The following is a 12,646-nucleotide window of genomic DNA, read 5'->3' as shown; positions in this document are numbered from 1 at the left end:
TATCTTTTTCAAAACAAGGTTTTTCTAACAACAAAGTTGTAGGTACCTGAGTTTTTAGGAAATACAGGATCAATCATTTGGGAAGCTTCAGGTCAGTGTCTGCTAGCATTATGTAATTTACATTCATATTAAAAATGAACATACCATGAACAGTGTGAGGTATTGTATAAGCAGGAAGCCTGAAAGGGTTGCTGGCATGAGTCAAGGAATACCTTAGAACTGATGGAGTTGGTGAAAGGACCATAAGGCCTGCAAGGTACCTCAGTACACTTGCTGGGCCTCACAGCCTAGAATCTCCAGCCTCAGAGCAATCTGGTGTGCCCAACTCTGGGGGTGAATTCTAAGGTATCGAGTCAGCAGTGGTGGGTCTAGAGAATTCATCACAGATGTGAAGGAGTCTTGATTTCCCTGAGAATCCTTCACTTTAACCATCCTGAAAAATGAGAGTCCAGTGATGGCCTCTTGGCTACTGGAAATGAGGAATTTCTTCACAAACATGACGGTAAGGAGAGATTTCACTCCCTGGGCGATTATCCCTGTGATTTTCATTGTCTTCTGGAAATCCACTTGTAGCCGCTGTTTTGGATCATTCACATGAGGTCACCACGCATTAGTCTTCCCCTGCAGGTTAAGTCGGGCTTGTGAAGGAGACCAGCTTACAAACACATTGGTAAAGTAGGATGAGGCGGTAATCTGTGCATCTGATATTACTTTGCTTTCCATTCCTAATGGTATGCTGCAACTGTTTAAATCACAGCCCATCAACTCCATACGAAGAGTACTGCGAATGCTATAATGAGTTGGGTGCAAACGGATATACCGAGCAATAATTGGAGAATTAAAAATATTGTGCTTTATTCCAGATGAATCTACATTGCCAAAGAAGACCTAGCACGCATGAAGACCCGGGTTAGAGTGCTTGCCTGGCATGCACAAAGACCCAGGTTCGATTCCTCGGTACCACATACATAGAAAAAAGCCAGAAGTGGTGCTGAGGCTCAAGTGGTAGAGCTCTAGCCTTGAGAAAATCCAGGGACAGTGCTCAGGCCCTGAGCCCAAGCCCAAGACTGGCAAAAAAAAAAAAAAAAAGGAGAGAAAAGGGACAAAGGACTCTCAAAGAAATAATGGCTTGGAACTCTACTAGCAGATGGAGGAAATTGGATATCCCGTCTCACAGGTTACCCCGGGAGAGGTCTGTGTGCTGAGAAGAGCATACTTCAATCGTGGACAGACATCATTTAAGTGGCGGCCCAGGCCTGGGATCCTAGCCATCCAGGAGGCTGAGAGCTGAGGGCCAGGGCTGAAGGGCAGCCCTGCAGGAAAGGCTGGGAGTCTCCCCTCTGCGGTCCACCACCCGAAAGCCAGCAGTGGAGCTGTGGCTCGAGTGGTGCAGCGCCGGCCTGCAGAGCAAAGGCTGAGGAAAGGACGAGCGTCCAGGCCGTGGGGCCAAGCCCGCAGGTTGGCACACTAACTCAAAAGCCGAAGTTCTCGGGGCTCCATCTCAGCCAGTGGCGGGGCACAGTGGCACACACCAGGGAGCTCAAGTAGGAGTATCGCCAAGGCCAGCCAGGGCTGGCGGCAAGCGCCTAGGGCTGAAGGAATGAGTCCTTTTTTGTTCAGTCACCGGGCTTGATCTCAGGACCTGGGCTCTGTCCCTGAGCTCTTTTGCTCAAGGCTAGCACTCTACTACTTTGAGCTTTATTCCTCGATGGAAACAATCTCTTAGAAAACAGCCCGTATGCCCTGAGTGTGTGCCCTGATTACCTGCTGTGTGGAAAGCAGACTCTGCAGGTTCCTCTCTCCTCAGGCACCATTTTTAATGCACAAAAAGGAGCTCTTTGAAGTGCTAGAAATGGCTCCTTCCCATGACAGGGAGAACCTGGGTTGAATGATGGTGGAGAAAATCCCAACACATCTCCCTTTCCACCTAGCCACTTCTGCAAGGTCACCCAGCAGCCTTTTAGCACTAGAACCTTCACTCAGCCCTGGCTACCAGTTAAGGTATTTGCATGTGAACTTGGAGGGGCAGAATCTTTGATATTTTCCTTCATTATTATTATTATTATTTTATTTGCTGTTGATTTTTTTATTAAAGAATTTATTAACATTGATTTTTACATCATATTTCAAATGACGTGTTTAACAAACAAGTATTCAAGAAAAGAATCTCTATATACAATCACTGATACTTAGATTTTAGAACATAAAATCTGAGGGTTTGTATGTCGTAGATCCATATTAACCTATGTAATAAAACATTATGTCTATGGAGTCATAAATTTTTACATCTATGTGGTTGTGTTTATATTTCCAATACCATGTCCATAGCATTGAGTACTCAAATTTGATCCTTTCCTTCTTGATCCTCTTGAGGATCCACTTAAAATCTTCTTCCCTTTTTCTGATCCTGCAGAGGAGCTACCACAGAAGAGGGGTACTCCAGATATCTCTCAGAATGGCAATGGTATAAAAATGTTTTTGTTTTCTGGTACGAGCACTTGAACTCAGGGCCTGGGCTCTTTCTGCTCAAGGCTCACACTCTACCACTTGAGCCACAGCACCACTTCAGCCTTTTTTTCTGTGTATATGTACCAAGGAATCAAACCCAGGGCTTGGTGCATGCTAGGCAAGTGCTCTACCACTAGGCCAAGCTCTAGCCTCAAGGCAGTGGTTTAATCCAGGCTGTTTGAAGCTAAAAACTTCCAAAGACTTTCTCAGATATGCTGCTAAAATGTCTCCCATCTTAGGCTCCCAGCAGGCTGTTCCCAAGCGCTCTAGAAGTGGAGCCAAGCGGCGCTTAGCTCAAGTGGGGGTGTAGACTTCAGGCTTTCTCATCAGCCCAGGACTGGGCTGCTACCACAGGGAGCCTGACTTACAGGGGTTTCCTTGGGCCTAGGCGGTAGGATAGGGCTCCCATGTTCAGTGCTCAAGGGACACAGTTGCTCTCTGAGTGTGATGTTGGGCTGTCAGAACCTGTTGCCTCACTGCCATACTCCCTAATTTTCTTAGTGTCTGGCTAAAGGGATATATCTCAGTAGTGGATAACTTTCCTGGAATGTGAAAGACCCCATTCGATCCCAGAGCCCCCCTCTCCACCAAGATGGGAGGGGAGTCAGGAAATACAAGAAGAAGGAATGAAAACTATATCTGTGGAACCATTGGGTGGCTCTTAAAAATATGGGGCAGACTGAAAAAAAGCCAGTCTGGAAGAGCTGTTCACTGCGTGGCTGTTTCTATAACTCATGTTTTGTTATATTGTGCCCGAACTGGAACTTGAACTCAGGGCTTTGTGTTCTTGCTTGAATTTTTCACTCGACTAATGAGATCTACCACTTGAGTCATATCTCCATTTCTGGCTTTTTGGTGGGTCTTGGAAGTAAGAGTTTCGTAGACTTTCTTGATCAGGTGGGTTTCAAATGGTGAAAGCCTCCTGAGAAGCTGAGATTATGGGCACGAGCCACAGGTACCTGACTATCAGTTTTGGAAAGATCAATGCTAGAAGTGGCAACTGGCTAAGCTGATGTCAGGGTCATGGATAGGGCCCCTGGGGTGTGAGGGTGACAAGAAGTGGCAAGTCACCAAGAGTGGCCGAGCTAGTGTTCACACAGAACTGAACACAATTGTACCAACGTGGACTTCCTGGGCTAGACTTACATAAGGCGTCACTGCTGGGGTGAGCTGGGTGAAAGGGACACAGGACCACTTTGAACTGCCGGTTACTCTCTGCCAGTCTGTAATTTTCACCATAAAAAGTGAAAGGGAAAAAAAAACCAACCTGAAAAATGAACAGGAGATGGCAGTGGTGTGGCTGTGATCTGGAGAGTAGCAATCTTCGGAGCAAAATAGCCTTCAAGCTTTGTTCCAAGGTTGGCTGGCTTTTCTGAGTTGTCCTCACATGTCGAGATTCCTCGTTCTTTTCTGCTTCTCTTGGGGGTACTAGGATCTCACATATGTTAGGCAGTTGAGCTACCACTTGAGCTCAGCCCCCAACCTCTGTGTTGGTAATTTTCAAGGTAGGCTCTTGCATTAGGCCAGGGCTGGCTGGGCTGTGATCCTCCTGTGTTTACCTGGGATGGAACACATGCACCAGGGTCCCTGGTGCATGACCACTGCTTCCTCTGTCACTGGGAGGGCAAGTGTGTACCGATATCAAGTTCAGTCACTGAATCAGATGGAATATTGTCTACTTTTATCCCTGGGTTGGCTTTGACCCTCAATCTCTCACCCTCTACCTCTTGAGTAGCTATGGATTACGTTGTATCGTTGTATCCAGCCTGGCCTTACACCTCCCCCCCCCCCCCCCCCGCAAGGGACTTGCATTCCTGAATGCAATCCAGAATGTTTTATCACACTGTATGGCATGACTATAACACCCTGATATCCAAAAGTAGTAATAATGCGAGTGTGGTGTGTCACCAGTGGAGAGGGCCTCTCATTTCAGAGGTGAGAAAACAGATGCAGGATGCACAAGTCACCCCACAGCAGATGGCAAATGCAGGAGTAAGAGCTGGTGCCTTGCCTCAAGTGCGCGCCCCCCCCCCAAATCACACATCACATCCACAGCTGTTCATCCTGGGGCCAACATGGTCATTCAGAATCCCCTTAGAAGGCCAGCGCCACAGAGCCAGAGCCAGAGAACAAATGCATCCACATCAGGGTGTCTCTTGTAATTGCCTATTCATGCAGACAGATCATCTTTTCGCATTGGGAGCTAAACTTGGAGATGTGTCCTTTCTCAGGGCCCCGGTTCCCTGCCTGCCTCAGCAGCCATGTGAGCTAAAGAGCAGTGCGATTGTGACTTCTATTTTTTCCTACCAAGCAGGAAGTTCAAAATCTGCTGGGTTATATTTAAAAGAGGGCGAACAAAATAAATAGGATCCTTCCAGCTTTCACCAGGGCCTCCTCTGAAGACACGTGGTGCTGTCTTCAAGGCCTTGGCCAGAAGGAGGGGAGGTGACATTAAATTTCCTCGTGGGGAAGAGTTCTCCATGCAGGTTTTGGGGGTTGAGCAGCTGTCCACATGGTGACAAAGGATGTGTGAGCTCCATGCAGACTGCATGGAATACAGCAATCACGGATACTGTGTGACTTCTCTCCCCCCGTTCTCAACAGCAGACTGCTAGACTGAGCTGAGCTGACTGGTGGATCAAGACCTGGTGTGGTCTTCTCTGAGGGTTGAGATTAAGGACATTCCTTGAGAATCAAGAGAGCTGAACATTCTTGAGTTTATCTGACTCATAGAAAGGAAAACAATTGAATGTGAAAGGGTATCAATGTATGTGAATTAATGTACCTTCTATATGGCAAATATCATGTAACCCTTTTATTAATTACAATAAAAAATATAAAAAAGAAAGGAAAACAATTGAACTTGACTTTCAGAGATTTTTTGTTTGTTTATAGTTAATTGGAGATGAGTCTCTTGGACTTTCTGGCCTTGGCTGGCTTCAAACTGAAACCCTCAGATCTCAGCCTCTTGAGTAGCTATGACTGCAGGTGTGAGCCACCAGTGCCAGGCAAACTTTCATAGATTTTAAACATTTTGCTTCACATTGAGCTGGGAACAAGAATTGTAAATGAGCTCAGTTCTGAGGAAAGTCTTACCCCCATCCCTTGGGATAAGTTCATAAAGACCTGGAGAATCACAAACCATCATGGGAATGGCTACTGTAGAAAGTTCTAGAAATAAAGGGCAAACTCATTAACCTTCCTTTTCTTGTATGAATTGTCAATTTCTCCTTCTATTGTTCAGCCTTAGAAGCTTGGAAATGCTTTCTTTTTGCTATTAACAGTGCAGGTCTCATTATTAACAGTGCAGGGCCCATACAAAATACCTCCTTTAATTCTTCTGACAACCCTATTAGCCCATTAAACTCAAGTTTTCAAATGAGGGAACTGGATATGGGTTGTCTAATGTCTCACAATTTGTCAAGAGCAGAACCAAGTGGGGAAAGGGAGGCTTGAAGAGAGAGACCTGGGCACAGGGCTGCCAGACTTAGGGACGCCTGGGATGGGGGGGGTCTGATTAGAAGAAGAGTTAAGACATGGTAGGAGGTGGATTCTTGTGTGTCCTTCATTGGTGACTCAAAGTGACAAGTGCCTACGTGGGTGGAGAAGATGAGTGCCAGTCTCTGAAGAGAGGCCTCAGGCCAGTGGAATTTCCTCCAGAACCCATCATCCACACACAGCCTTGGATGATGGGGTCCACTATGATACAGGATTTTTCATAACAGCCCCCCCCACAGCTGGAGGAATGCTTTTTGTCTGGGATATATATATATATATATATATATATATATATCACAAATAGAGAAGCAAACTCAGAACCCCAGAATCTCTGGGGTCCCCGTTGCCCTTAGCTCTGCCTCATGTGGGGCCCATGTGTTTTTCCTACTGCTGCCCAGGCCTCTGAGGTGGGTACGTACCACCTGCTCTCAATGTGGGGGGATTCTCCTCAGAGAACTGATGCTATTCAGGAGGGGAGGGCAAAGCCCGGGGTCGGGGGGGGGGGGCTTTGGGTTAAATCTCCAAACCCATTCCTTGCAGGGGGACACTACAGATGGAAAAGGGGAGGGGGAGGAGTACCTCCCCCCCCCCACTCCAGATGCCAAGGGCTTTGTGGAGGTTCTGCAGAGGCCTGGCTGACAGCTGTTCAGCCAGCCAAATAAATGGTAGACGTGAAAGGTTACACCTGACCTTCCTAAGAAGCTTGAGTCAAAGTGACTCACTTTCCCTGAGGCTGTGCTAGGGAGGAACACAGTCAGAAATAAATGGACCTTCTGTTCCCTGAGACCCACTCAGGGTGCTGGCCCTTGGCTCTAGGTTGTTTTTGTTGCTTCTTAAAGAAGAAATGGGCCAGGTCTGCTGGATGGGGTGTGAGCTCATCCTGGGCTGGGGGTGTGGTGGAGGGGGTGAGGTCAGCTCTGGGCCAGCCATCGCTGGTCCAGAGCCCCTCCTCCCCAAGACCCTCCTCCTAGAAGCCAACAGGTCTCCTGTCTCTTTTTCTAGTAGGCTTTGAGGATCAGTGTACTCCACTCTACATCGGCCTGGGTTGATTCACAACAGGCCAACTGGGGCCTCAGAAGAGGAGCTGGACGCAGTGACCTTAGCGATGGTGACAGCCACGAATAGGTGACTGCCCCTCCCTGGACCCTCAAAACTTCACCATGGAAAGCTGCCACCATCCAGTAGCCCATGTGCTCTCCTTGTGGGGACACAATGAGTGTGAAGAAAGGCAGCAAGGTGATCTTGTCTCTCTGCATCTCGCACCTACTCCCTCAAAACCTCACCAAGGCATTCAAGGCACCTTCCTGCTTTTCAGGCAAGGCTCCCCACAGCTGGTAACAGGTACCACTGCAGCTGTGCAGGTGCTGCAGCCGCTGGTGAGGAACCCCCAGTGCATCGCCCAGCGGTGTGTGCAAGCCTAGAGCTGTGCCATTCCCATCCACGGCCAGCAACACCATCTCTGACTTCTTCATTCTTTCCTTTCCTTCCCCTTCTTTCCTTCTTCTTCCGCCTCCTCCTCATCCTTTTTTTTTTTTTTTTTAAACGCTACATAATGAAGCTTAAACTCTGGGCCCCATATGCTCACTTGGGTGTTTTGCTCATGGCAGGTTCTCTATCACTTGAGCCACACCTCCAATTTCAGCTTTTTCCTGGCTAACCGGAGCTGAGTCTCCTAGACCTCAGCCTCTTGAGTAGCTAGGATTACAGAGGTGCTCCAGTTTCTTCACTGAGGGGTGCGTTCCGGTCTGAGATCTTCACACTGCAAATCACACCAACACTGCAACACTTGGGAAAACTATTTCTTTTAATGACAGAGAAAGCACACCAAACAGTAACAGGCCCTGCTGGGAGTTGCCAACGCACATATCAAATGCCTAGGGGCCCCAAGCTAGCATGAGACATTCACGGAGAAGCCAGCTGAGGTTGGTGGGAGGGTGGGACGTCCAATCCACACAGTCTCTGAAGACACAGGCAACGGGCAACCGCCGCACTCTGTATGTCTGTAACTTGGCCTCCTCCAGAAAATATAGCCTTCCTCTGTGGATGGTGGTCTGGGGGTAAGTGTACAGATGCCTACGTGGAAGAGGTCACATGGGTATGTCAGAGGAACCTCCTCTGCAGACAGAGGCGCCACGTCCGTGAACTGAAGCTCAACATCAGTCCTTCCCGCAGGAGCTCAAGGAGTGGACTCCACTCCTTTAGAAACTAGGGTCTGGTACAACTTCCCAAAGGCATGCTAGGAAATAGGTTTACCAACCAAACCTTGTCTTCCCACAGACTGCAAGTCTTTCTCCTGCTTGTCACAGACTGTATCTCGGTTTTAAATGAAAAGGCAGGAAGGAAAAAAAGAAAAAAAAAAGGCTGCCAACTCAAGAATTATTTGGAATATTGTGGCACTTCACCAGTCTCTTTTGTTTATATATATATAATATATAATATATAATATATGGCAGAGCAAAGAGAACCCTGTCAATAAAAGCTTTCATTATAGATAATCCTGTGCTGTACACTGCAGGATACACAAAGTCTCCTTCCTATCATACATATTTTGCTTTAAAAATATTCTAATGCAATCATCTTCTCTGGCTAGTAACAAATTATTCACATGTTCTGAGAATACTGAGAAAACTCTGGGATTCATAGGAAATTCTCTGACGTGCTTTCCCCTCCCTGCCCCCCCACCCCAGAATCTTCTATGAACACATTCTGTAAAAGCATCCCAAAAGTCATTCCTAATTAGGACAAGAAAAGGAATAGATTTGTTTTTCCCAAATGCACCTTTACCAAGAAGTGATAGAACATTTGGATCTTGGCAAAAGAAATAAAAACTAAAATGAAGCACAAACTTAACAATCGTCCAAAGTTCGGCCCCATGCAAGTGTTTGATTATTCGGGGTGCACTTTCTTCACACCCCATTGAGCATGCAAATCATTTTCAACTATTGGATTAGAGATAACTATTGGCAGTGCACCTCTTTTGTATAACTGTGATCGCTAAGGCAGGATTATTTCACCTTGAATATCAGCAGGAATTGGTCAGACATATTGTCTACATAGATGGACCCGTGACTTCATGGGTTAAACAAACAAACGAACAAACAAACAGAAAATAACCTCAAAAACACAAATCTCTAAACACAATTCAGTTGAAAATGAACTGTTAAGCTTTTAGAAATATATTTTAGACTAAAGACTGCCCTGTGTCTTTTTGTTGTTGTTGTTGTTCTATTATGAATATTTTAAAAAGTTCCCACCCCTAAAAATTGGCCAAATGATTTCCTCATTATGGGTTAAATGCCTTCCTATTAACTACCAGGGCACTCACTGACACCACTGTAGCCGCCAAACCAGTGGTGGGCAGTGGGACTCTCTTAGCCTAAGTCTACAACAGTCACCAGGAACCTGAAGACTTTGGGGCCTCGGTCCCCCCACTGGATGGTGGTCCTGGCTGAGTGTGTCCCTGGGACCTAGATACTTTCTATTGGAGTAGGTTTGGCTGTCCAGTGTGGACTTCAAGCTCTGGACTCAGTTTCTGCAGACAAAATGTCCTTGACCTTCCACAGGAGTCCCTGGGAGCTGAGTCTGGTGATCCGAGAGATGCCGAGGCAGTAGAGGCAGCTCCTTGGCCCAGCTGTGGACACCGACATCAAGGAGGGCTTCCCACTGGGGTGAAGCCAACGTGTCAGGAGGACGGGAAGTTCCCAGGAAGCATTCGCCATGCTGGATGTCTCATACCACGGAGCCTTTGGAAGAGGACAGGTGGATGGACTGAATCCTGATGGCCAACGTCCTCTGCAAGTCCTGGAGCACATCCTGGCCTGTCCCTTCTCCGTTCTTGTCGTAGAGGAGCTGCTTGAACGCTTCATTTTCAATGAGGACCATCATGTTTTTGAGGAAGTAACCTTCACAGTACGCGGAGAGTTCAGTGACTCCGAGGAACTGTGGAGAGGGGAGGATGGTTAGGCTTCTGAGGTAACGCCCCGAGGTGCCAGGTATGGCTTTGAAGCTTCCACACCCACTGGCTGATATCCATGCTTCTACTCTTTGGTCTCAGGTAAGTCAACTTGCATCTCTGAGCCTCAGTTTCCCAACTTGCAGGATGAGTGGGGTGGGCCTACCATTTGGGACATGAGTGAGTACAGGGAGTGCATGTGTGGGGCAGGATGTCAGCAGCATGTTCTAGCGTGGCTCCAGTTCACACACCCTGGATCTGGGAGGGATTTGAGCAATGCTTCCATTCCTTCCTGCTCTGTCAGTCACCGAGTTCAAGGCCCTATTCTCTAGGTGGGGAAGCTGAGGCTCACAGCTGCTCATCTCTGATTCTGTGGACAGAGACTCCCTTCCATTATACAGGACACATGCTCTGTAGGGGAGTGCCACCCAGGACAAGCTTGTCTAAGTGAAGAGTAATGGGTGCCATCACTCTTACATTTATAACATTGGTAATATTATGTGGTGACTACATGCCAGCTACTCATCTAGCACCACATGAATAAATTCCTGAGCCAAATGGGTCACAAACCTCTGGGTCAAATCTGGCCTACCATTTGCTTTTGTAAATAAAGCTTTATTAGAACATAGACACAGTGTTTGCATGTGATTTATGGCAGCTTCTGTACTACATACAGAGGGAGAATTAAGTAGGTCTAAAAGCAACTCTAAGCCTGCAAAGTGGAAAATAATTTTTCTGCCCACTTACAGGTCCTTGTCTCAGAAGGTGATTTTTCTTTCGATAGGACCAGGTCTGGCTAATCACTGCTGCCTCTCCCACCCCACCCCATGTTTTTTTTTCTTTTGGCTTTGACAGCACTACTGAGGTTTGAACTCAGGGCCTGCCACTTGCTAGACAAGCACTGTATACTATTTGAGCTATGGGCCATCTCCCCACAACACCCCTACCATCCCCAGAATGCTGATTTCATTTTAGGTTCTGATGAATGTATCTTAGTAAATAATGGGTGATCCATAAGTGGTAGAAGTCCTGGTTCCCCAAATATATGTCCTGTTTATTCTGGGATATAGTTAAGCTTACTGAATTGACTGAGATTCAATCAGATAAACCAGCTCATCCTTTTTTGTCAAGCCGAGAGACTCTGAAAGAACCGTATGAGCTCCAGGTCCTTTTTATTTCAAGACCAGGATCCCCTAGCTTTGCCAGGAAGAGTAGATGGCTAAGCCATGCACAAATAAGCTGTGTTTGACTCCACAGCCGAGCTGTCTTAACATAGATGAAGTATAGGTCCTTGCTGACATTTGAAGCCAGGGCTATTAGCAAGAAAATGCTTGCCTTTCCCAGAGTTCCAAATCAGAAGTTGGTTTTCTTGTTTTATCACCTCTTTTGAACAAAACTTGTGTCAATCTGCCAACAGTCCGCCAGCAACAGAGCCCTTGTGGTCTGCTGGCCTCCGCAGGTATCACAAGATAGAGGCAGAGGTGAGCTGGGAGGCTCAGCCATACCCAGGCCAGCATGAAAAAGCCACCAGTATCTGACACCTGTCCTGCTTTCCCAGCGGGCCTCAAGCTGCACTGGGCTGCACTATTCAATGATGAGTTGTGCTGTATTGCTAAGGAGCCTCAGGGGACTAACCTAGGACTCACTGCCAAGGTGCCAGGCCTGGGAAAGCTATCTGGGGCAATGTGACTGACTGTGGGCAAGGAGGAGGGCAGGCGGAAGAATACAGGCTAACCAGGCTCTTTCTGGGCAGACTGAGGCTCTTCCTGGGTGCTCTTCTGAAAAATAATTAGTTGAAGGTTTATTAAAAAAAAATCTTAGTCCAGTGAAGACTGCATGCCTGGAATCTCAGCACTTGGGCGGCTGAGGGAGGAGGAGGAAGAGTTTAAGGCTAGCGTGGGACTATTTTTAAAAAAAGCATGTGTGCTGAGAAGCTAGAGTTTGATACAGTCTTCATTAACATGAATATTTGTGTGTGGAGATTATACTTTTCATGTATGGAGAGCCAGTCAGAAAATCTTTTTTGAATATCGGGGGATTACGGGAAGGATTTCAAACATTTATGAGTCAACACAGAGTTAAGAACTTGTGCTTTCCTGTGTGAGAAACCAGGACTGTACATCTGGTATACTCTAACAATGTGAAGGCAGAGACTTGAAGAACACACATTTCTACTCTTGTTCATAGCAGTATTACTCACAGTAGCCACAACGTGGAAGCAACCCAGGTCTCCACGAACAGATGACTGGATAAATCAAAAATGCAATATATATATATATGTATATATATACCTATGTGTGGAAAAGGGGAATGCTGTGGAATATTACTCAGCCCTAAAAAAGAAGGCAATCTTGAGGCACACTAAAACATGGATGAATCTTGAATATATGAAGCTGAGGTATATATGCCAGTCATAAAAAGGACAGATTATGAAATCCTTACACTTACAGGAGGCCTCTAATCCAATCATGGTTGCACACAATGTACACTGTACTTACTGTCATTAAACTGTACCTTTTTAAATAAAAAGAGTTGCCAGGTGCAGTGGCTCACACCTGTAATCCTAGCTACTTAGGAGGCTGAGATCTGAGGATGGCAGTTCAAAGCCTGCCCGGGCACTCAAGACGGAGAGATTCTTATCTCTAATTAGCCACCAAAAGACCGGAAGTGGTGCTGTGGCTCACGGAG

General features: G+C 46.8%; 1 protein-coding gene and 1 pseudogene across 3 annotated transcripts in view; both read right to left on the bottom strand.

Annotated features, from left to right (window-relative positions):
• Window positions 1-261: 261 nt before the first annotated feature.
• LOC150067470 (coagulation factor VIII-like) lies at window positions 262-7,463 on the bottom strand (annotated as a pseudogene).
• Window positions 7,464-8,691: 1,228 nt separating this feature from the next.
• The window catches only part of Abtb3 (ankyrin repeat and BTB domain containing 3), a 207,993-nt gene continuing 204,038 nt past the window's right edge, over window positions 8,692-12,646 (bottom strand). For all 3 annotated transcript variants that reach the window (XM_090328576.1, XM_090328577.1, XM_090328578.1), the window contains one exon: window positions 8,692-9,945. In XM_090328576.1, coding sequence (XP_090184702.1) covers window positions 9,736-9,945 — 210 coding nt within the window. In that variant the 3' untranslated portion in view covers window positions 8,692-9,735. The remainder of the gene's footprint in view (window positions 9,946-12,646) is intronic.

This window comes from Megascapheus bottae, chromosome 2, assembly GCF_031878675.1.
Source record: "Megascapheus bottae isolate mThoBot1 chromosome 2, mThoBot2.hap1, whole genome shotgun sequence".
NCBI classification, from domain to species: Eukaryota; Metazoa; Chordata; class Mammalia; order Rodentia; family Geomyidae; genus Megascapheus; species Megascapheus bottae.
The sequence above is the reverse complement of the archived record's forward strand: the minus strand, read 5'-3'. Positions and strand labels throughout refer to the sequence as shown.